Genomic DNA, 25076 nt, shown 5'->3' on the forward strand with positions numbered 1-25076 from the left:
TGAAGAGGATGTTTATGTGCCTAAGTGATGTCCTTCTGCAGCCTGGCTGCAGGATCTCTAGATCAGAGATTTAGAAGGCCAACAGCAGTTTAGGGTGTTTTAGAGCTAAAGGGTTGATCTTGATTGATTGATTGACTGGGCTTATTTAGGATTAGGAAATGTTGGTCACAGTGTCATGGGATATGGAAATCTCACAGGCAGTCAATGCCTAAAAAGCTACCCTTCAGGGTTATTGTTTTAAAAAATTGAATGTGTAAAAACCAATTTTGAGTTTGGCACCAGCAGTAGGCTTTTGAGCTAATGGGTACCAGCCTGTCAATACACAGGGGCCATCTCTGGCTCATTGATATTACAGAATGGAAACAGAATCAGTTACAAGGAAGATACCATGTTTCATCATGATGTGTTTTTTATAAAAAAAAAAAAGGGTTCAAAAATTATTCAAACTCAATTTATTCCATTGTGCTTTGCAGCAAGTGAAAAAAGTTATTTAAAAATGAAAGAATATTTTGGGACTGATTTAGATGTTAAGTTTTGTGCAATAAACAATTTACATCTTAGGGGATTCACAAGTAAATATTGAAAACCCAAACACAAGGAGGATTCTGAATATTACAATGTTACAATGTCTATATGCCTATTCATATAGGTGTTGACATTTGTGTAATAAAATTCAAAAAGAATTTGTAATACTACTGTGAACTTATGATAGACCTGAAACACTATTGAGAATAATCAAAGAAAAATGCTTCTCCTTGGCTATTGATTGTAAAACAAATGTAGCCCATCAATGAGGAAAAGCTTCAATCATAAGAGATGTCATATTAAGAATAATGTCATAAGGGGGTGCCTGGGTGGCTCAGTGGCTCTGCTCAGGTCATTTCTCAGGGTCTTGGGTTCGAGCCCCTAAGCAGGCTCCCTGCTCAGCGGGGAGTCTGCTTCTCCCTCTGCCTCTCCCGCACCAGTCATGCTCTCTCTCTAATTAATAAATAAAATCTTAAAAAAAAAGAATTGTGTCATAAGAACAGATAACAGGTTTATTGATTTTCTTAATGGAGAAGAAAAAATTATATGTTTAGTTTACGAAATTAATAAATTGGAAAAACAGGATACTGTCACAAGATTGCTCATATCCATACATTACATATAAACTAAGTGGAATTTAAATAAAAATTTGAAAAGAAAAAATAATTGCTCATATCCAGATATATGATAATGGAGCAACTGTAGCATGTTTGTAAAAGAACAGAAGACATTATTTCTTCCCTCAAAATGATTATGCCCATTTGCATCTTGCTCAGCAAATAACCTTAATTTAACAGGCAAATAATCTCCATTTATGAGTTCAAATATGCAAACCTTCAAAATTTCATACTAAGGATATATAATTTTTTCAAATTCAATGAACTTGTGAGACAGTCTCATATTTTAGACATAAACTTAAAAAATCAAATGAAGAAACACACTATAATGAAATGAAATCATACTGATGCACATAGATTACACTTTTTATGTAATTTGTCAAGGTGGGATGATATTTTCAAAAAAAGTTGATAAAGTCAATAAAAGTTAATAAAGACCTAAACAACAAATCATGAAGTGATACAAAGCTACACTCTCATCAAAAGGTCTGTCTTCTTTCTTACAAGTGACAAAAAGGAACCTTGAAAGTACATGTGAGGAATGTAAAACTCAGGAAGATATGTGAATATTATATCTGAATTAGAAATAAGCAACAAAGGAAAAAAGTTGGAAATGCATGAATCAGTGGATGTAAGCATCTGTTTTAATATCTTGAAAAAATACCATCATGCTTTTTCTTCAAACAGTGATTCACAAATTTTGCTTAGGACAATCTTCCACATATTTAGAAGTGGTCTTGACCACTTTGAACAGAAGTAGTCACAGTGGGATGCTGTGAATGAACTTTTAGTAAAAGGCAACCACTTGAAAACTATTGAAGATTGTTATGGGTTCATGAGAAATTATAAAACACGGCAAATCTCAACTGAGAAGGAGATAACCTAAGGTGCTTCGGTGGCTCAGTCTGTTAAGCGTCTGTTTCCAGACTTGATCTCAGGGTTCTGGGATCGAATCCCATGGGCTCCCTGCTCAGTGTTAAGACACCTTCTCTCTGCTCTGACTCCCCCCACCACCTTCGGGCTTGCATAAAATCTTTGAAAGGAAGAAAGAAAAGGAGATAAGGTAAAGAGTACATTTTAGAGATATTATTGATGAGTTTCCTTCCAATGAACACACGAAAGGATAATTATAACAAATCCTGTTTCAGGTGTAAATTTAACTGTAAAATAATGGAAGGTTTATGACACCAGGTTCCTGTCAGGTTTTCAGTTGCTTCCAACTACTATAACATTGTTGGAAAAAACGAACATTGAAAATTACTAAAAACACTCTGTGCTTTTACCTTGGGCATCGGTTCCAGCAGAGCTCAGAAAGTGGGAGCCCAGCTCCTCCTTCTAGAAGGTCCTGAGAGTCAGCAGTTAGTGCATTCAAGTCCCCACTGAAAGCGGCTCCCGTTCCTCTGAATTTGGCTCAGGATTTCTCCCCAGAAACAAGCCTGCATCTGTAACAAGCCAACCACAGCATCTCTGATGTGGTGTCGCGGGACCCCTCAAGCCACGGATCCCTGAGTAAAACAGGTCTGTTCAAATACCCGCAGGGAAAATGAGGACTGAACCAGGGGAACAGCCCTCAAAATGCAAGCGACTGTGCTGCTCACTTACCAGCATGTCCTGGGAAGCCGCCCAGAGCTGCCCCCTCAGCACTCAGCCAACAAGGCAGCTTCTCCGTGGTACCTCAGGAGGTGACAAGTTGCTGCAAAGCCCTCTAGGGCTCCCCAGGGTGGAGGCCAAACCTATTGGAAACGAAGCTCTGGCGCTCTGCTCTATCCAGGGAAGCCAGAGAGGGGCTGGATCCTTGGGCAGCTAAGGAAGCCTTTCCTGCTCTGAGGCGCCCTGTGTCAGAAAAAGCCATGGCGCGCCCTCTGCTGGCCGTGGCTGCGCACGCAGAGAAACCGCCCCCTTCCTGTTGGAGGTGCGCGCGCGCCCTCTGCTGGCCTCCCTGGGAATCCCTGCAATGCTCAAAGTCATGACCCCTCAGATGGAGGGACAGAGGGTGCTCTGTTCCACCCAAGCCATCTCTCTCCATGACAGATCCTAGGGTTCGGCCCCACAAACCCATGCAAAAGGAAGGGTGCCCATCTTCCCAAGTGAAACGGCCTCTGCACAGCTCTGCCCCAGAGAGGTCGGAGCTTTGGGCTCAGGGAAATATGACGCCCTGGATTCCCGCATTCTCAGGTCCCAAGGCTCAGAGCACCTAGCTAGACCTCCTCGCCCCTGGTCCATGGTCCACCTCCACACACCTAGACCAGCAACTGCTTTTCATCTATGAAATTCCTCTTTGTCTCTGCTTTTCTCTCCCTCTCATGTTTCCTCTCACTTTCTAGGACTTGCCCAATCCCCCCACTACCCGCTGTCTCTCTCCCTGACAGTCTCTTTCTCTATCTCTCCCTGGGCCCTCAGGCCTTCTGCTCTGTGCAGCCCTGTCCAGGACCACCACAGGGGACCACCTCTCCTGTCTCCCCCTCTCTCCTGCCATCATTCGGCCCAGCCCCTGCTCACAGGGCATGACAATCCCATTTACGAAGGCTGCTCAGGCTGACCTTGACTGCAGCAGGGCAGTTACCCGCCTCTCCAGGGCAGAATGTGGACAGACAGACCTTGAGACCTTGGCCCAGCCATGACCCCAATGCTGCTGGAGGATGGCTGCTACCACAACCTGGAGAGAAGGAGGGCTTTGCACGATCCAGGAGCTCTGATGCAGAATGGACTGGAGTAAAGGACCTAAGAAGCAACAGACACATACACCCAACTCCTCCTGCGTGGTGAGGGAGGAATGGGTCTCCTGTCATTGGCCTCTGCCCTGCCCATCCCTCAACATGGAAACTGGGGGGGATTATGGGGCATCAGGGGTCTTACCAAGAACACTGCCACCATCAGCGCCCCTCAGAGCCCACCCGCTGTTGCGGGGCAGCTGGTGAGGTGAAACCAGCGCACAAAACCTGGATTAATGCAGGGCCTCCTCACTGGCCTCCCGGGGCCACTACTGACCCTTCATTCATTCCTCACCATCACAACAGACCACTGCCTGGGGACAGACACCTATCCTGCTGATCACCACACACCCCCAAAACTAGCAGACACCATGTACTCAAGGGTATCTATCACCAGAGTTAATACAACCACCAACAGATCTAAATACAAAATGTGTCAACCTCCCCAGAAGGATTGCTTGGGCCCCTTGCAGTAAAGACACCACAAAGGGTAATCTTGCCACTATCCTCCATCACCACCACTGCTGCCAGTTTGTTTCTGTGTGTACAGGATTCACACTGTGCTCTTGGAGGGGAGTGACTGCAGGTCCTCGTGAAGGCTGATGCTGACACACAGACAGAACTGTGAACAGTTTATTAGGGGGAGACCAGGAGAGACAAAGCACAGGGGACAGGATGGGCAGGGAAAATGTTCAGACCTTCACTAAATACAAACTCTTCAGAGCCTCTTGTTACTGCTCAGGGAGTCTTCAAAATACAAAATGATTGTCCTGTAAGGGAAATAGACTTGTGTTAGTACAATGTGACCTTCTGTTTTCCTAAATCCATTTTGCTTCCTACAGTGTATCTGAGGCCTTGGGTGAATATATGAGTGTGTGGCTGCCTCTGTGAGTCTATATGTAATAGAACATAATTGTCTTCACATCTCAGATAGAAGTGTCTGAAAGCACACGTTCCCATAATGATCTTTTACTTCTTTTTTGGCTAGGACTTGAAATTTAATAGAAAAGAAAGGGGGTCTTTGTTTTTGAAAAGAGGATTGTCACTATCTGAGCTGAAGTGTTATACTCTGAGTGTAATTTCATACTCTTAAACGAACATCTTTTGATGATTGTCTCCACAGAGATATCTTCATTTAAACAGTGAGAAGGGTGAATGGCCAACAGCACAGATATTTTGCATATTATTTTTTTTAGAGAGAGGGTCGGGAGGAGAAAGGGCAAACTTGGGAGTGAATAAGGAAGGGGGAGAAGGAGAGGGAGAGAGAGAAACCCTAATAGCCTCCACACTCAGCGTCGAGCCCGACTTGGGGCTCAATCTCAGAACCTTCAGATCATGACCTCAGCTTAACTGACTGAGCCAACCAGGGGCCCCTGCAGACTCTTTATGTACTTCAACTCCTATTCCTCTAACGACCTCAGAAGTCAATATGCTCCCCCTTTCACAGAACACAAAGCTGAGGTTCTGAGTAGCGCCCAAGGAGAGCTGGCATTTGGGCTGAGAAATTAGGAACACAGGAAAATCAATAACGCTGGACAACCGAGGCCTCCACAAGTGAAAGGGATGTGAAGGTTGTGATTTATTCATCCCAGCGCCCAAAATATCATGTATGTGAAATGCACCTGGGCAATGCTTTTATGTCTGTCTTTTGCACAATGTCACACTCATTCTCAATGGCAGACCCCTGCTGCCCAGTTCTGTATGGTGAAACGAGACAGTCCACGAAATGGATGTCCACAGAAAGTTGAGGAATGTTCCTGTGTCCTCACTCAGGTTGATCCTTGCATTGTAAAGCCTCGTGGTACCTCCTCTACATCTTCTCCACCGACACAATTAGTCACACGATGAATACGCGCTACAACTCACATCATGCAATCTAGATCATCTTACCACATGGTGGAGGAATGAGGGGCGGGGGAGGCCCGCATGTCGACCAAGGTGGAGGAGGCTGAGGTGGCCAGAGCCAATGAAGCCTTGTAAAGTTCGGCCCATATGGGAGGGCATGCAGGTGGGCCGAGGAAACCCTCTCACATCTGGACCCACCTGCAGACAGACAGGAAAATAGTTTGGTGAGACAGACAGAAGTTGTAACACCAAGAGATGAAACCCAAAGAAAGAGCTCTCAGCATCTGCCTCCTTCTCCAATACCACGTTCCAGCAGAGCCGCATCCGTGCTAGAGAACTTGACCCCTCCCAACTGCTGCCAACTATAACAAGAGGGGAATGGATGTTACAGGAATAACCTACTGTCACCAAACATCACTAACCATATCTGCCAACATTTACTAGCAAGAAGTAGCATCTTCAAAGATGAAAAAGGAGCATGGCAAACTAGTGAGGCAGGACACTCCAGACACGGAGGCATCGGGATCCTGGACAACACTTCATCTTTCCTCCTCAACCACACAGAATATTTTGGTTTGTTAACAAGAGAGAGAATGTGATGAAACTGCCCTTTCCTCTCAGGAATCCGAGCCACTCGAGGTGAATCCTTTGCCTACAAGCCCCTGACTATCCCCACGCTGCCTCACTTCCTGACACAAGGGTCTTCTGCTCTCTGCAGTTTCTGTCCATGGCCACAAACACACTTGAGGAATTAGGGGCCTGTGATTTGACAGGGGAATTGGAAAAGTGTTTTCCAAAAGGAACGTGATACCAATAACCCTTATATAAATCAGCAGCTGTGCTTATCTTAAAACACAGTCACTCGGACATTTCAGCACACTGAGTTCCAGAGTAATTTTGTGCAATAGGAAATTAAGATGGGAAGCATAAGTTAGAGAATTCACAAAACTGTATACGCTTTCCGATGGAAAACTCCAGAACTTGTGATGAGAGAAGAAACCTGCTCTCACTGTGACGTAGGACCAAACGACATGCTCCTCGAAGCCCAACGGAAGGGCTTGTGGGGCACTGGTCATGCAGATAATCGCTGACGTCCCCCCTTCAGAACGTGTGTGTCAGAGTGCATTTTGCGACACAACACTAACAGCTTTGATCATGCAAAATAGTTGTGGAAAGGGTACAAGGAGAGGGATTCTGTATAGCACGTTTACCAGCAGAAGTAAAACAGGGATGACTTACGAAACATGGCCTATCTAAGCACATTCCAAACCGCAAAGCAGATAATAAAAAATGGACAGAGAGTTTCCCCTAGTTTCCAGTCGTGAGGATGACCACAGACCTTGTCACAGGTTAATCATCTAACCCCAACATGAACACAGCACCAATCGCACCTAAACGTACCCTAATGGGAGTCAGGCTGGCCAAAGACCTCATCGAGGTATTTCCCCCATGTGAGCTATGGGCGAGTAGGGGTGCACACACAAACACACATACACACACACACACACACACACACACACACACACACACACACACAGAGTGAGTGTTCTGCCATCCTTCACCTCTAACCACCTGTGGCTTCAGGAGGGGCCCCCAAAGATGATGATTTGTAACGGAGAAGCCTGTCAGCCCCTGGGTGAGCTGCTTGTATTTGAGAGGTGAACGACGCCACAGACAAACTGGATGACCCACCCAACAGACACAAGGCCAGGACACGGTGCTGCTCAAAAATGGAAGTTTCCAAAACAACTGGAAAAGGCCACGGTAGTTACCTTGTACATCCCAGGGTCTCTATTAGGCTCAGTGCCGTTGTTCCTCATGGGAGCCCCACCAGCTTCAGCATCAGACCAATGCCCTAGAATGCATGGAGGTGGATTCAGACTGACATTGACTGTGCAGAATTCAACCCAACCCTCCAAACCCTCCCCCACCACGTCCCACCCACTCCCACTTTCGGGTCCCTTCCTAGAGACAGAGCATTTCCCACATGTCTCTGCTGACCCCTGATGACAAGGGGGACACCCGCCCCTCCCCCTCGAGGAAGGGACCACCGTCCTCCACCTGCTTCAGGTGCTTTCATAGCTAAAGAAACAGCAGTAGACTGCTCCGGGGAAACCAGCTACGAATGAATAAACCCTCAAAATGAACAGCATGCATTCTTCCTCAAGCCACAGGCTCATGGTTCAATCTTTCAGTCTACAGATGAGGCCTAGCATGTGTGACTGGCTATTATGGAAATATTTAACAGAAGAAATGGAGTAGACTGATCGTATAGTCGGGAGCAAAGAAACAATAGGAGATTGAGAAGTAAAGCTGTGACATCATACTGATAACATTACAGGAGTAAAATGCACACATCTCACTGATAAATGCAGTACAGCAGATTGCAAAGAAAACCAAAATAAAGGAACCTCCATAAAGAGTAAATAAATGACTTTTTTTCAAATAGTCTTTTTGTTTTCTCAAAAACTCTTTACCACTGAGTCAAGGTGGGAAGGAAGCTGGGGCTCATGACTCCTCCAGGCTCATCTCTTCAGTTGGGCGGTGGTGGGGGGCGGGGGAGGTTCTGCAGTGAGGGGACGGGCGTGAGCTCCGCCTGTCACAGGGACAGGTGCCCTGCTGCCTGGGGGAATCTGAGGAAAACACCCACCTGTCACCCCTTCAGACAACCTGCTGTCCGTAGGTACTGCTCGTGATTCTCTCCAGGACACACAATGACCACCCACAGGAATGGGAAGGACACCGTGTGCTTTCCCAGCAGAAGTCAGGCTGCCCTGTTTCACAGCGCGCTCCCTACCTCTCCGTGGAGGGCTCCACATCTCAGGTCTTCCCAGCATCGCTTCCTGCCTCATGCATCCCTCAGGCAGCATCTCTCCTTCCATCATGCGCAGTCTTGAATACAGAGAAAGAACAGACGTCTATAAGAATTACATCACCACGTCCTCTACTGGACACCAAACAGTGTAGTTGTCACCCCTCAAAACACCCGTAAAAAGGCACATCAGACTCGCACACCTGTGTATCATGTAGGCGTTCTCCCTTCTCTGCTGCTGTATCTTCCGCTCCCAAACCCGAGCCTTGATCTGCGGGAGAAAAACCCACCCATCTTCAGTTGTGCCGGACTGTGCCCCAAATGGAGAGCAGGGAAAAGAAAACACTTACCCAATTCCCTACAGCATTCTTTTCATGAACTGCGATCTGAAAAAGCCAACACACCAAAAGCGCATGTTCAGGGATCTAAGGGCCACTTCCGTCCCCTGCAGGAGGCGCTAAGGGGCCTGCTGGGGCACAGCTCAGGTTACCTTGCGTTCAAAGGTGAGCTCTGCCTCCTGCAGCTGGTCTTGCATCTCTCCGATCTGTTGTCTGTCAGGTACAATTGCTTTCGTCAGATAAAGCCCAATATTGGGTGTGATTTTAAATCATCGGCCCATGTGGCCGTCCTCCAGTTATCTGTCCCCTCATCCAATTGATCCTGACACAGGAAACACTTCCACATGACTATACATGGACAGCAGGATCAAAGCTATTGTCACATCCTTTCCTTACTCATTTCTCCACACATGCAGGGTTCAGAGTTGATAAAATTTCCTTACTCATTTTCAATCTTAACCTAATTTATCACATGACAAGTATCTTTCGTCATGAAGCTCTATTCTCCTTTAACTTCTATCCTCGCCATGTTTGCCAGGGTTGCAAAGACCAGCGCCATCAGATGGCACTACCGTGTTTATGGGTAGGATTCATCCTACGACAAACTGCTTTCCTCAAGATGACCACCACTGACACCACCCCCAGGGATGCTGGTGTGGAACAAGTTTCCACAGAGTCAGGCCAGCGCTGGTTATCAGGACATGTTTACTAACATGGTTGTTTTGCTCTTTCTAAAACTTATCTTTTTGGGTGTGTTAATTCTCTCTGGATATGTCCCCTGAATTTTTGTTTATATTACTTGTTAATTGAGTCTAAACATTGTACAAAGGTGAAAAATACAAAGTAAACAAGGATTTCAGGAGCGGCTAGTATGCAGTGTCTGAACTCACTTGTACTTGTCCATTTCTTCTTTGGTTACTTTCAGATTTTTCTCGGCACCTGACAGCTGATTCTTTGTTGCCTCCAGTTCATAAAGTGTCTTTTCCAGCTTCCTAAAATGGGAAAGGTATATACATAGACCAGTAGCCAAGGTCCAGAATTTTTGCCATTTTTCCTCCCAGCACACTTGACGGCCTAGATTAGAGTGGTTCCCATAAATGCACAGACCGACAACACAATCGGAAATGAATTGAAGGCCCCATTTAGAGTTAAAGAAAAATCAGATTCTGGCTGCTGCCACGTCCCCTGCAATCAGAGCTGTCTTTATACTTCTCTACTTCAATTCATTCATCACCAAGTCACCAAATAACACTGCACTTTGTGCCCTCTCAGAATAGGTCTTTCTCTGAGAGGGTGAAGGCTTATTTCAGTTCAAAGTGAGAAACTAGGCCTGAAAACTATTTGGATGAAGCAGGAGACCATCATTAGTCTTACACCTCCACGGGGAGCCCCGATCCTCAGACCAAGGCTGTGCCCGACACGGACAGCCCAAAAGGAAGCCTTCCAGAGTACGGCTTCATCAGCATGGTAACTCACTCCCAGACATCTCCAGGGTTTAGCAGTACAACCCCTGCCTCTTCCTTAGAAGATCCCGGTGGAGGAAAAGGCCAATCTTAGTGCTGACAGTATGTCCTGAAGTATAAAATGATGTGAACTGTCACACAGTCAGGGTGTTCTCTCCAGGCAACAGGTTTCAAATGGAAAACTATCAACTGCATGAAATCAACTGACTTTAACAGACAGAGTCCACTGATAGTGAAAGCAGCAAAGAGCGATGCTTAGAAAGTCTGGTTTGCTGTGTTGCCCTCAGACTCTTTTGTTCATGGTGACGTTTTAAAGAGTTTCGACATGACTCTCGATTTACTCAAGAATCACATGCAAAAAGACTCTTAGAAACTGAGACAAAAGCTCTAGACAGAGAAGGACTCATGCATTTGCTTCTGGTCTCTCAGGCAATCCTTCAGCACATGCTCTGTGGAGTGGCTGTAATGTAGTGGTTCAGCTGTGAGGTGTTGAAGAGAGAAAGGTGGTCAGGACACTGCACCTGCCCCAGAAAGAACTTACCAATGAACAGAACCAAGATGCCAGTGAGACAGAGCGGCCCCCACCCCCGGTGTGGGAAGGATTAGCACAAAGCTGAGTCTCCAGGGAAGAGGGGGAACAGTTTTGCTTTTCAGCATGAATGAGGGACTCTAAGGTCCTGAGAACTTTCTCCTCCTGAGAAAATAGGGGAAGCGCTGTACAAAAGTGGAAACTCGTGAGTGTATAAACCCAACTTCTAAGGAGCGCATGAAGAAACAGGAGAACCAGATGCAGAAGAAGGAAGCCCAGGAGAAAGCCAACCTGGCAGTGGGAGCCAAGCTCCCCAGGGCTCATCAATGAGTTCTGGAACAGGCAAGTGAACTGCAAAGAAACTGAACGACTTTATGAGCACAGCCTTAGAAGGAAACAAGTGCTGTTCAGGGTCAGCCAGCAAAGGTGAGCCCCTAGTGAAACTGCAGGCTTTGCTTGGGACGCAGGAGAGTTACACCTACAAAATCAGGTGGACAGGAAATACCCTGGCCTTCTTAGGATTGGGCCACAGTGAACGATTTTGGTTGTACACTGGATGAAGGGATCCAGTATTGCTGGAGCCCCAACCCACTTTCCACAAAGAAATTCCCATTGTTTCTGCAGCGAGAGAATTCCATTTTTCTCTACACATTCTTGACCCAAGTCTGGAACTGAACAAAAACATGACTGATTTCAGGGCTGATGAGAACATGTGATGAGACTGAAACCAAAAGGACAATGTAGAAGGACCCAGAGGGGATCCAGGTATTAAGCTGATTAGTGCTGGTACCTTCCCTCTTCTGCCCCAATGAATCACACCACAACGTGTGACAAGCAGTTGGAACAGAAACAAAAATGCAGGTTGCACAGATCAAGGTAGGAAGGGCAGGTACTTCTACAGAATGCATTTGGCAAAAATACTCTAGATCCAATTCCCAACGAACTACAACTATCTAGCCTGGCTGCCACATAAATTCATACAACAGTGTTTGTGACGATTAACACAGGAATAGCTTACTCTTCGGCAGCCACTTTTCTTCGTTCAGAGAAATCCATCACGATACCCAATTTCTTCCTTAGCAGCTTCAATTCCACTTCCTTAGCTGCTTTCAAAGAACTCAGGGCGTTGCACTTCTGTTCCAAGACCTTTTTGCTTTCTGTAAAGGATGAGTTTTCTTTTGTATGAGTGGGCACGTGACCTGAGAACTTGGTTTTGTTGGGGAAAGGAGAAGGGCAAGACCTTGAAGGCAGGAAGGCATTCTTTCCCTTCCCAGTGCAAACTCATTGCCAGCATATGGGGATTTCTTTCCCTAAAATAACATACCCTTCAGTACATGTTTTTTGGACTCCAAGGCTCCCTGCTCTTCATCCTCCAATGCATCTTGGGCCTTGAAGACGGATATGAGGAAAGACATTCAAGAAATCATGATCACAGAACAATGTGAGTGCACCTAACAGAACGGGATCATGCAGTGCAACAAAGAAAGCCCTTGAGGCATAAATAGAACAAGGAGAAAGTAAGGAGACCCACACTTTTGTATACACACATATACACAAACACACACAAACACATATACCTAATTATATACATAAATTATATATGTACATATCTTCCCCTATTAACATTGAAAATTCTCTCTTCAGCATTGAGAGGAAGGGACTATACAATTTGGCTGGCTATCACCCTTCATAACTCAAGTATCTTGTGGGATTTTCTACATATCTTGGAGGGCAGGGCTGAACGATGTGATAATTACCTAGCTGTGAAATAAACCATACTTCCTAGTCCTTGAAATAGCAGACCTCATCGTGATGGTCCTAAGTGAAATTCCAGCTCACTGTTCGGTAGGAGTTTCAGTTCCCAGATGCCCACTCTCTACTGTGGTAAACAGCAAGCGAATACGCTGCCCTCCCCTCACCCAATGACCAAAAGCCTCCTGAGCCACGTTAAGGTAAATCTCAACAGCCAACTCTTACCATGTCCTCATTCTTGACATTCTTCTCTCTCATAGCTTGCAACATAGTCCGCTTGAAATGAAGGGCGACATTTAAATTTGCATTAACCCGTTCAACCTTTCCGATGTTCTCCTTCAACAAAACATATTGAATGAGTAATAATAATTCATTACTTAGGGCACGTGGGTGGCATCTGGGTGTTGCAGTAGGTCCAACTCCTGCTTTCATTTTGGCTCCAGTCCCCACCTCAGAGTCATGGGACTGACCCCTGCGTCAGCCTACACACTCAGCATGGAGTCTGCTTGGGATTCTCTCTCTCCCTCTGCCCCCCTCCACTCGCTCTTTCTCTCTCGCAAATCAATCAATCTTTATAATAATAATAATAATAATAATAATAATAATAATAATAATAATTCATTACTTTTATTTCTGTTGTTAGAACACAATTCAGGCAAAGAAGGGATCCTTACCTTCAATTTAAGAATTTTGTCAGAGAGAAACTGATGTTCTCTCTTCATTTCTGCGCGATGTTTCTTTCCTTCCCTGATCTATAAAACATACAAAAAGGGAATCAGAATTCAAAAATAGCAGAGTGTTAGACAAAGCTATCTAACGCTGTGTGACTCCTTTCACAGATAGAGAGGCAGCGCTCTACACTTGTGAAGCTTCTCTTGAATTGGGACCATTTCTGGGTCACGTGAAATAGGTCAATAGGATGAACTACCAGAGGGGGAAGTAACCAAAATGAAATCACAAAAAACTATTTGAAAGGGCACTGATACCTTCTCCTCCCAAATGGATATTTCTTTAGCAAGTTCCCTGTTTTCATTTTTAAACCGATGGATCTTTTCAGCTATTTGTTGTAAAGTAACTAAAAGGAGAAAAAAGAATTTCTAAGATAATTAGCAAAACCAGTGACATTGAATAATCCCACTGTAATAGCCCCAGAAACACATTCTCGGACACTTGGGTGTAACTAACTCGATAGCATTCCCATTGTGCCTGAAGAAAGCAAGGTTTAGCAGCATTTGAAACCTAAGACAACCTATTACAGGGAGATTCCTACTTAAAATGTTTTCAGAAATAGAGAAACACAATCACATGTCTTCTATTTTTCTCCCATCTGTAAGCACCATTCTTGGAAAATTCAATCACTGCAAATACTTATGTTATCACCAGAGATGTAACAGAAAAATCAAGCATCCTTTCTTTTTTTTTAAGATTTTATTTATTTATTTGACAGAGAAACAGCCAGTGAGAGAGGGAACACAAGCAGGGGGAGTGGGAGAGGAAGAAGCAGGCTCCCAGCGGAGGAGCCTGATGTGGGGCTCAATCCCAGGACTCTGAGATCACGCCCTGAGCTGAAGGCAGACGCTTAATGACTGAGCCATCCAGGCGCCCCAAGCATCCTTTCAACTAACATTTCTCTCCTCCAATGATTAAGGTACATAAGTAGGTCCCTGCAAACAACCCAAAATGAACAAAACCATCCTTTGCTCCTGCTCAGCGCCACGTCTACTTCCAGGTCCTACTTGGAATTCCACACAAGGAAAGCTCAAAATGTCAACTGAGTGGCTACTCAAAGGCCTTCCATGACTTCCTGCTGCTCACAGATTGCCTTTCAGGAACCCCAGGCTGGGGACTCTGGAGGACCAGATCTTTGGAATCAAACACACTTGGGTACACTCTCCATGTTACACAGAGTCTTTGGAGTGCCTGGTAACTCACAGTTCCTAGAACACAAGGTTTTCTCAGCCCAACTTGAGAATGCTACCCTCCACCCTTAAGGGAAAACAACCCTCATGAAGTGCGCTATCACAAGTGGATAACACATGTAAGTTCTAGAACACAGACTCCTCTAACAGGCACTTAATTCTCTCATCTTGGGGCACCTGGGTGCCTCAGTTGGTTAAGTGACTGCCTTCAGCTCAGGTCATGATCCCGGACCCTGGAATCCAGTCCCACATCCGGCTCTCTGCTCAAACGGGAGCCTGCTTCTCCCTCTCCCTCTGCCTGCCACTCTGCCTGCTTGTGCTCTCTCTCTGTCAAATGAATAAATAAAATCTTTTAAAAAATAATAATTCTCTCATCTTACCTCAAGCGCAAACTTCTCTTCTACTGGCCCAATGTGAGAGCTCTCGTGCCCCGAGATCTCTCTTCTCACCACCACCACTGCTGCACTCACAGGGACAAACACCAGCATTCGAGGGTTTGCTAAGTGCCAGGCAGCCACCTCGGCCGTCAGACAGCACCATGGAATCACCACAATCCATGAGGCCCAGACACAATACATTACCACCCCTGGCACACGTTCCTTTCCACTCCTTCTCCCCTGGCAGGAAGGGCTCCCTCCACTTCAGACTCAATACCGTGGTGTAAACCTCTCCTGTGACACACACTCTGCCTGGCAATATCTGGTTTCTTCTCTAAGAGTAGCCTGCTTGATAGACTCAGAGTGTTTTCTCATCTTCACATTTCACCAAGAGCCAGGTCATGGCAAAGTACCCACTCCAGACCTCAGGCTCCTATCCTCACTTGCCTTCTAAACTTCTCTCTGCAAAATTACACCCTTTTTATTCTCCCTCCTCCCATGAGGTGTTCCTCCTCCTGGTCTCCTAAGAGATGGCAAAACCCTCCACATTATCACTTAGACTCCACATGGAGGAGAGAAATATTTTCAAGACTTAACAAGTCAATTAGACATCAGAAGTCACCACATTTATCCCTAGTCAAATTACACCCACATCAACACTAGTACTGAGAATTTATTACAAAGAAAACTAAAGCCAGAAATCTTACCTTCATATTGTCGAGGTGCAATCTAAGAGTGGAAGAAACAAAATTAAGTTTGATGTCAAAACATATTACTAGAAAAAATCTACAGTTCAGATAAATACTGAAATAGTAATCCAAAGAAGTTACAGTAATCATTTTACTTAGCAGAATGAATTCACAGGATTAGAAAGAAGACGAAATTAGCATTTCTAACTACGAAACTCATCTATGACTTTCTCTGAAAGTCATCATAGTTCACAATTCATTTCTGATAAAAAGCACAAAGGTGTATAACTTATTTTTGACCTCATAATCTATTCACATTCTATTAAATGAACGTTCACCCTATTCAATTTTGACAAGGGATCGGGTGGACATTTAAAAAATAATCATTAATTCATCGTTTCCCTAACTGTTTTGTAACCAATATCCACACTGAAGTTTAGAACCTGGGATTATTGTTCAATCCTGAAAGATATAAAATGGAAGGAAGGAAGAAAGAAAGGAAGGCAGGCCGGTAGGGAGGAAGGCGAACAAGCAAAAACTCTGAGAAAGATATGCTTCTTTCCTTCTCTAGAAAGCCTTTCTGAAATCTTACAAAGACATGGCTGTTTGCTGAATTCACACAGTTACGGAACATAAGGTGTTATGAATTTTCCAAGACTGCTACAAATGGAGTGTCATCAAAAAGAAATGAAAGCCATCGAATGAGAAAAAAGTGGCACATGGCGAGTGATGAAGCATAAGCAACAACAGAAATGACAGCTGATGTTTCGAAAAAGGGGAACCAGGCTCCCCAGAATCGAGTCACCCAGATAAATTATAGCTCAATAAAATCTAGGCAAGACCCCATCTTGACACCATTAACATATTTCCCCATTCAAAAGTTTTACAGGATGATGAGAGGCTGAGGCCAGCCCCCAAATCTTGCCAGGATATTGGAATATCAGCACACTATCAACAAGCCAGTCATGATAATGTTGTTGGGGAATGTGCATCAGTGGAGGGCAAAGAGAAAACCACGGTTATTCTTTTAACTTCACATGTTGTTTAGGGACCTCTGAGCTTCCCTGGCCCTTGTCACCCAGCCCCACAGGCAGGGGAAATGAAAAGATGGATGGGCACACCAAATACTTAATATTTTTGTTTTCTTTCTGAAGGGAATCTTTCTCCATTGGCTGGGAGAGGGGCAAAATTCCCATTTAGAAATAAACTGAAAAGTTTTCTGCTCTTCTTAGAAGTTCTGCCCTCAAGTGAAATACGTCACCAGAGCCTAACTGGGGGTTTCCCAAAGACTAAGCAATAGAGCTGAGGGCAAATACTCAACTCCAGTGCTCTCTCCTCCCTGTCTCACCTGGGAGGAAACTTGGCCTAACCCCTAGTCAGATTAGCAGAAGACCTCATTCTAACCTCCTATTTACCCCAGCTGCTTTACCAGGACACAATACCTAACTTTCCACACAACCTTACAGGGCACACTACAGGTAAAAAGCACAACAGCAAGCATTAGAATCACACTTCCCATGGCAGAGATGACGGGATTAGCAGGCTAGGAATTTAAAGTCACTTCTATTTATGATATTGGATCTCAGGATAAAGTGGACAATAGGAAGAAGCGATGGTGAATATAAGCAGAGAGATGAAACTCTAAGATTTTAATGTAATTCTAGACAACAACACCATAACAGAAATCAAGAACGCCTCTGATGGGTTCATCAACAGACTCAACACACCAGAGGAAAGAATCATTTAGCCTAAAGGATTTCCAGTAGAAACTTCCAAAAAAGAAACACAAAGACAAAAATTACAAAGACAGCACAGAAAATCCAAGACCAGTGGGATAAATACAAAACTTGTAACACACACATAACAGGAATACCTATTCCTATAGGAGAATGGACAAAGAGATATTTGAAGCAATAATGACTGAGGATTTTCCAAAATTAGTTGTCACCAAATCACAGATCCAGGAAGCTCAAAACATCGAAAGCAGCATACATACCAAAACAAACATACAAACAACTAACATACAAAAAACACCAACAATGCCTAATCTAGACTATTCAGCTACAGATCATTAAAGACAAAGAAAAATTCTGGAAATCAGGAGCAGGGGTTGGGGTAGGAGTCTGAAGGAGGTAGAGGGGAGCAATAACATCTTACCCAAGAGGAACAAGGATAAGAACTACATCACACTTCTTCCCAGAAACCATGCCATCAAGAAGGATGAAATGTTTACATTGGTAAAAGAAACATCAAACTAGAAACCTGTGGCCAGTGAATGACCCTTCAAAACACACTACAGAGTGAGGAAAACTGTCAGGGATAATGACAGTCATTACTTCAATGTTTAAGTGGCCAATTCTCCAAAAGACGTAACAATTTCTAATGTGCGTGCATTAACAACAGAGAGTCAAAGTACATGAGGCAGAAACTGAAAATATTGCTGGTGGGAATAGATGAATCCATTCCTATGGCTGGAGAACTCAAAACCCTCTTACGAGTCATTGACAGATCCAGCAGATACAGAAGTTCCATGAGAACACAGGTGAACTGAACAGCATCACCAATCCACGGCATCCATTAACATCTGCAGAATACTTCATTCAACAACAGAAGTACAGACATTCTTCTCAAGCTCCCATGGAACATTCATTGAGAGAGGCCATATTTGGGGCCATAAGATACATCTGAACAACCAAAGGAATAGAAATCACAGGAAGTATGTTCTCAGACCACAAATCACTCAAACTAGACATCATGAACAGAAAGATAGGGGGAGAATGACCAAAATATGGAGATTAAACAACACACTCCTAAAGGAGGACAGGTAAGTGGAGGGATGGGTGAAAGAGGTGAAGGGGATTGAGAGTACACTTATTGTGATGAGCACTGAGAAATGTATAGAATTGCTGAATCATGTTGTACACCTGAAACTAATATTACACTGTTTGCCAATTATGCTTGAACTTAAAAAAAAAACACATATGGATCAACAAGGCACCTCAATAGAAATTTAAAACTATTTCAATCTAGGTCATAATCAAAATTGACATATTAGAGGGAAATTTGTAGTACTGAATGGATATAAAAATGTCCAGTGACTATAAAATTTTCTGCTTATTTATGAATAAAAGTATATCAGGTACTTTGGTATACTTACAGCGAGGACGGTTCTCCAGATGTAAATGAGAAAGGCACAAATGCCCAAATAGCCAGTAAGAATGGGAAAGTTCCACAGAACTCCAGCCCCATCAAGGCCGAGAATGAAACGGTCAGGCACAACGTGGACAAGCTGAAATAACATTTGAGATAATGAAGAATCTCAACGACATTCACAATGTATATGTCACAAGGAATAACTTCACAGACTCCCCACCAGCCTCCAGGAGGTTAGCACACCTCTCAACTGCCTCCTCCTGGAGGAGAAGGAGCACAGAGGGATTACAAAGGAGCAGGGGCCAACTTTGGGGACTGATGAGTGTGTTTGCTCTCTTACTTGGTGATGGTTTCATTGCTGCTTACCTATGTCAAATATCAACAAACTGTATTCTTTAAAAAGATGTTGTGATCATACAACATGGAAGCTGTAGGAAAAATCTAATAGGCAAATCTTAAGAGATTTTATTTTCCCTACAAGCACATTGCAGATATTTTTTCTATAGCTAACAGAACTTAAGAATTTATAAGTCAAAATAAAATAGACAATGCAAGTAAATGTAAACTTAGAGTAGGTAAGAAGTCAGTGACTTCTATTGTACATCCATGAAGGACCTGGATAAACTCCTTTGGAACATTTCAAAAAATACACCCAACATGTATGGAAAAACAAGAGAAAGCAAGAATAAAACATGTACTAGAGATAAAAATGAGAATGTTATATGGACAGATGTTCAGATAAGGACATAAGTGAGACAGACAGGAGGTTTCTCATTAACTCATTAATATAACATGGGATTGTTATTCCAACAAAAATAAATTATAGTTATTGTTTGGTTTCTGAAAACATTGATGTTTTCTTTCAATGCTCAGCTTGCTTCTGAATCACAGTCCAAAACATCAGATTTCTGAAGTACATAAAGATTTGCATCATCAGGTGATCTTGTATATTTTGAGGATATCTGTGAGGCTTTAGTTACTTGAACACCTATCTCCAAAAAGCCAGTGAAAGGAATTCATGTTCCCATTTCTTGGTATTGTAACTAAATCAGTCAATAGCAACTATAAAATTTAACTTTTTAAAGAGAGAAAACATTAAAATAAAAGATTGCATTTATTTATTTGAAAGAGAGAAAGAGCATGAGCAGGGGAATGGGTAGAAGGAAAGGGGGAAGCAGACTGCCCTCTGAGTGGGGAGCTGGACAGGACTCAATCCCAGGACCCTGGGATCATGACCCAAGCCTAAGGTAGACGTTTAACTGATTGAACCATCCAGGGTCCCCTGGATTCTAAAAGAATACAAAATTCCTATATATGGACACCAAAACAAAGAACACATATCATTTTACAAAAACTAGAGTTATAAGTACTTCAGGAGAAAAGACATTCATGATGCAATTCATACTAATTCACACCCAGCTTGAATTTTGTGCAAACAAAACTCTCTAGAAAGTAGCCCCTGATATCTAATACATTTTCATCTTCAGCCCTCATAGCTGAGGCCCCGAAAATGTGTGCTGGTAGGAAACATACACTGTCTGTGAATAGCCACTGTCTGAAAGAGAGCAGTAGCTGTCAGCACTATGGTTGATCATGGGGATCAAATGCACAAAAGACAGAGGCCATCTTGTCATGAATGTAAAACACACCCAGTCGTGGGCACTCGGTACATCTGGCAGCTGTCTGGATGCTGATCAGCAGCTGACTCTTAACTGGATGACATCCAATGGGGCCAATAACACTAGGTTTTCAGAGACAGTAGCCATGAGCAGGTGGAGTGGGAAATGCAAGACCAGTTAGTTCATGCAAGAGCCCAGAGATGAGGCAGGGTGAGAAAGCTGAACTGATTTATGAGATGCAGACTGGGTAGAGGGGAATAATTCCAATCAAGACTACCAAGAAATGTCCTCCTTTGAAGACGCAAAAGAAATGGAATAGAGTCTATTTTGACTGGAGGTATTTGTGCAGGATGATTCTGCCTCAATACAAGGATCCTTCCTGACTATTGACACTTTTGAGATCCGTCTCAAAGAATCAGGTACAAGCCGATCTAAAGAAGTCTACTTATTTGTAGGGGTGTTCCCTGTCTGTCTCTTTCCCTCTCTCCTGGAGTACAGGTTTTACTTTAATGATGAAATAGTCACACTGCAAACCAGGTATTTCTTTATATTTGGACAATCTTAAGGACATTCAGAACCTTTTTACTTTGGGGAAATCAACACTCTATACATACTTGGCTGAAGAAAAGGACAACTCATTTACTTCCTGATCACATCACACCTTCAGATTTTCCTGTGACAAATGTCCGAGCAGGATGTGGTCACTTAGTTTCTGCTGGGCTTCTAGGGCTCCCATGGACCTGGTGGGACACAGAGTCCCTGGGGACAGTCTCCAAGACCAGAAGGAAAGGGCTGACTCAGAACTTGTTAAAAGTCAACAAACGAGGAAGCACAGAGCACAAAGGACATTTCACTTTTTAACACTCTAGTCCCAACACCAATGCTTGAGATATCTTTGTTCCCAGGGCTGCCAAACTCCACAAATATCAACAATGTGCTGATAGGAAAACAAACTACACATAAGATGGACCCTAAACTTAACAAAGCTTGAAGCAGGAGCTTCACCGGGCTTCCAGGAGCCAGTCTAATACGCATAGTTCCTATTAAATTCAAGTTCCTGACATTTTTAAAGACAATTTTAATGAGATATAATGTATATCATATAAGCCCCCACTTTAAGACAAAGAGCTCAATGGCTTTTCGTATCTTCACAAATCCTTCCTTCTTGACACCATAAACCTAGTATTTTCAGGTTTCCATCCTGCCAGCGCTGCGGTTTTTGGACCAAGCAGCACAGACAGGATGTAGAACTTGGTGTGGATGGCTGTGGCCACAACCCCTTCAGGCTGACTGAGAAACCTTCCCTGTGGTGCTCAGTCTTCAGAGAGATGTGAAGTTCTTCCGAAGTTCCCATCAAGAATCCCATGAAAAAGCTGTTATTTAACCACCATGTGAAGGAACCCACTAGGAAGGAAGACACTACCAGCAGCTTTGGGGCACCTGGGTGGCTCAGTCAGTTAAGTGACAAAGTCTTGGTTTGGATCAAGTCGTGATCTCATGGTCCTGAGATTGAGCCCCTCTTTAGGCTCTGGGCTCACCGCACAGCTGGCTTGGGATTCTCTCTGTCCCTCACCCTCTGCCCTTCCCTCTGCACCTGTGCCCTTTCTCTCTCTCAAATAAATCAAATCTTAAAAAAAAGAAAAGAAGGAAGACACCACTGAAGTGCCATATTTACTCACATTTGGGTTTTGGGAACCGGGACACCAGAGCAAGAGCAGCCAGAACAGTCTCTGCACCTTCATGTCTTGGTCCTTTCAAGGGGCGCTGGGGCACCAGGGAGGAGGTGGAGATTGGGGGTAGTGTGGAAGTGGGGTGGGGTGGGGTAGGGAGTGGTGGGAGGGGATAGGGTGGTAATTAGGGATGGCGGTAATGTGGAAATAGAGGGTAGGATTGGGGAAGGCGTTTGTCAGGACAAGAGGAGGTCTCGGACAGTGTCAGGGTCAGATCAAGTACTCAAGGGGAGGCAGGAGGGTTCAGAAAGGTTAGTAGGTCAGCAGGTTAGTAAATCACTAGGTCAGCAGGATACAGTAGCAGGTTAAACGATTGGAGGAGGATCCACCTTCTTCCAAGCCTTCACCTAACTGAAGGTAGAGGCTTTACACTTTCTCTCGACCAATCAGCTGCCTTTGCCCCTGGTACATCATAATGGACACCCCGCGCGACCTCGTTTGTAAGTAGCCCCTTCCCAACTGTCGTCCCACCACACGCCATCCCGACGACAGGTCCTCTCTGGAACTTTGGCAGACCTTCTTGTTTCTGCTCCTTCCCAATCCAGGTCCCTGTTCCCTCTTCTGGGCGCTCTCTCCTTCCTTTCCCAACTCCCATCCTAGGGCCATTGGCTGAACAACATATAAAACAAAGGAGGATAGAACTGCAACAAGAATCAAATACACAAGCAGGGTGGGAGGTTTCAGCCCCCTCTCAGCAACTCAGTGCAGACAGAACATCCATAAGATGTAGGTCCTGAAAGCAAACCATCTGAATCCCACAGCTATCTCCACATATCTGTCCACATCCTTATACCACTGTGTAAGACACATTAACTGTAGGCACACAGGATGCAGTTACAAAAATGCACCCAATTTATTTTGTCCACAGGGGAAATTTCAATGTTTCCAGGGAGTGAAATCACACAGAGTACATTTTGGTAATATAATGGGCTAGAAATGATTGACAAAAAGCTAACTAGAAATTCCCGTATGTTTAGAATTTGAGAAGTACCTCTGTAAATAAAATATGAGTAAAGAAATCCCAAAGAAAAAGAGAGATATTAGAACTCAATGAAATGAGCATCATAAAATTATAATCAAATATGTCTTCTGGCCAGAAATTCCTGGAATATTGGTGTGAGAAGATTGTATGGTCTCAAAATCATCCCTAATTGACCAAGACATTTTAATACTGCAAACAGCAGTAGATCTGTCACTTATCTCTATGACCCTCCTACCCATTAGCTTGGGCTTTACGTCATGAACCACACAGGGAATCAATCCAAGCTGACTCTCATGAGATCTCCTGGGACCTCCAGGAATGAGAGCATTTTAAGAGAAAACATTCACCAGCTTCTCTCCTGGGAGATCCAGGGACAAGACCCAGAGAGCTGGCAGCTCCAGGTGTGCTGAGTTGGGAGAGCCAAGCAGGTGGGCAGGGCCAGGGGCCCAGGTGACTAGAAGAACCCCTGTGATCATCTCTCCTGGGCCCTGTCCTGAGCAGCACTTCCTAAACTGTTTCTCTCTAGGACTAACACAAGGTTTCCCCAACTCATTCAAGCCCAAGACAGCTGAAAATCAGTGCTCTACAAACCACCACGTCATTATTGTGCAAATTTCTTGTAAATAGGAACCATTCTAGCTCTGCTAAAATAGGAAAACAGTGTCTTTCACATAAATATAAAGAAACCATAAAAAAACAAGCAAACAAAAACAAAAGAAGGATCACAAAACATTAGTATTAAATTCTGTTTAGATGCCGCTGCCCGCCTCAAGAGCCCCAGAGTTGGGCTGCCCTGATTATAGGAGAGACCAGCTACAGAAGGGGTGGAGTCAGACTAACCCAAAAGTGAACAGGAGCGAGGCCCAGCCTATAAGGGGACTAGGGAATTCCATGAAGGATGGCCAGGGTCACCCTGATTACAACTGGAACAGGGAGCAGGGAAAGAAGAAGCAGTGAACAGAGTTTGGGGGCATGAAACAGATGAGATCCCTCATGGAGGTGAAAAGTGTCCCCAAAGCCAGTGTCAGCCTCCCATCCACAAAGCCCTTCGTGGCCCCTGGAGACAGGGCCCGGAGCCTAGAGTTTAATATCCAGCTGTGCTGCTTACCAGCTTGTGACCCTGGGCTGGTTTCCTTCAGTGAACTGCGAGTGTCCACGCCTGTGTCCGTAACTGTAGAGGACAAGTGGAAGCCACGTGCTGAGCACCTGTGGACATTAGCATCATCATCTCCATGGGGCAAGTGTTTTCCAGATCCGGTGCCTCACGTCTCACAGCTGTTAAAGGCAACACTGGTGACAACCACAGGTCCCTCCTGTGTCAGGCCTGTGCTCAGCCCTGCCCTTTGCACACATCATCTCTCAGGCTCCAGATGGCAGGAGGAGGTCATGAAGAGTGGAGAGAGTTATGGGCCCCTGGCGAGGCTGAGGGATTCCTGGGCCCTGGGAAGAGTGAGGGAGTGGGGTCTCCTAGGGAGGGCTGAGGAATGGAACTCCTGGGCTCCTTGGAAGGAATGGGGGATTGGGCACCCCTGGAAAGGGCTGGAGGAGTCTTGCAGGATTCCTGGGTCCCCTCAGGGCAGATCCCTCCCACACCTGTGCTGATAAAGGCTGGCATCTGGAAGCAACAGCAGCAGCAGCAGCATTCAGAGGCAGCAGAGGGAGCAGATCCATGGGAGGCTGGATGGAGCAGTGAAGAATGGTCTGGCAGCCAAGTGGACTCACCAGGCTGGACTGCCCTCGGCCCCTTCCTCTTCCCCAGCCACCTCACTAGCTCTGGCCTTGACCTCACCCTCTAGCAGGGCATGCGCAAGCCAGGCAGAGGTGGACACCTGGGGCCAAGGAAGGGTCCCTCCCCAGATCTCTGTGTCCTGGTTGTTGAATAGACAAAAGGAGTCACCCAGGGCCCCTGGAACCAGGAGGAGAATCTGGCCCGAGAGGCCTCTCTGCTGGGGCTTGGGGAGAATCATGGAAGGACAGCATTTAGCACTGGTTCATTCACAGAATAAAAGCACAAC

The 25076-nt window shown here is 44.8% G+C and overlaps 2 protein-coding genes across 9 annotated transcripts in view; both read right to left on the reverse strand.

Annotated features, from left to right (window-relative positions):
- The window catches only part of LOC123775570 (uncharacterized), an 85001-nt gene extending 82443 nt beyond the window's left edge, over positions 1-2558 (reverse strand). For all 3 annotated transcript variants that reach the window (XR_015726211.1, XR_015726212.1, XR_015726208.1), the window contains exon 1: positions 2426-2558. The gene's annotated coding sequence lies outside the window, so the exon portion shown is untranslated. The remainder of the gene's footprint in view (positions 1-2425) is intronic.
- A 1914-nt stretch (positions 2559-4472) lies between these two features.
- On the reverse strand, positions 4473-24986 carry LOC123775569 (transport and Golgi organization protein 1 homolog). Of its 6 annotated transcripts, XM_045770877.2 has the most exons (16): positions 22029-24986; positions 18735-18866; positions 15596-15617; positions 13579-13667; positions 13267-13344; positions 12818-12928; positions 12165-12228; positions 11859-11997; positions 9739-9840; positions 9001-9061; positions 8861-8896; positions 8714-8781; positions 8496-8590; positions 7471-7553; positions 5744-5896; positions 4473-4623 (listed from the first exon to the last, which is right to left on the reverse strand). In XM_045770877.2, the coding sequence occupies exons 1-16, from the start codon at positions 22089-22091 to the stop codon at positions 4603-4605; spliced, it is 1317 nt and encodes a 438-aa protein (XP_045626833.2). In that variant the 5' UTR covers positions 22092-24986; the 3' UTR covers positions 4473-4602. The 6 variants fall into 6 exon arrangements, with proteins under 6 accessions (XP_045626833.2, XP_087721857.1, XP_045626842.2 ...); XM_087865731.1 differs by lacking the exons at positions 4473-4623; positions 5744-5896; positions 7471-7553 and having other exon boundaries at positions 7639-8590; XM_045770886.2 differs by lacking the exons at positions 4473-4623; positions 5744-5896; positions 7471-7553; positions 13579-13667 and having other exon boundaries at positions 7639-8590; positions 24170-24986.
- Between the last annotated feature and the right edge of the window lie 90 nt (positions 24987-25076).

This window comes from Ursus americanus, chromosome 2, assembly GCF_024610735.1.
Source record: "Ursus americanus isolate L20-20 chromosome 2, mUrsAme1.1.p, whole genome shotgun sequence".
In the NCBI taxonomy this organism is placed as follows: domain Eukaryota; kingdom Metazoa; phylum Chordata; class Mammalia; order Carnivora; family Ursidae; genus Ursus; species Ursus americanus.

What these genes read in the sequence shown, in the direction of transcription:
- LOC123775569 (XM_087865731.1), bottom strand. Translation starts at nt 22,091, where the DNA reads ATGAAGGTGCAGAGACTGTTCTGGCTGCTCTTGCTCTGGTGTCCCGGT. An exon ending in AGAAAAGTGGCTGCCGAAGA is followed by an intron (nt 9,841 to 11,858) that starts GTAAGCTATTCC and finishes TTCCCATTTTAG; the next exon opens with GAAGCTGGAAAAGACACTTT. An exon ending in AACGCCTACATGATACACAG is followed by an intron (nt 8,591 to 8,713) that starts GTGTGCGAGTCT and finishes TCTGTATTCAAG; the next exon opens with ACTGCGCATGATGGAAGGAG.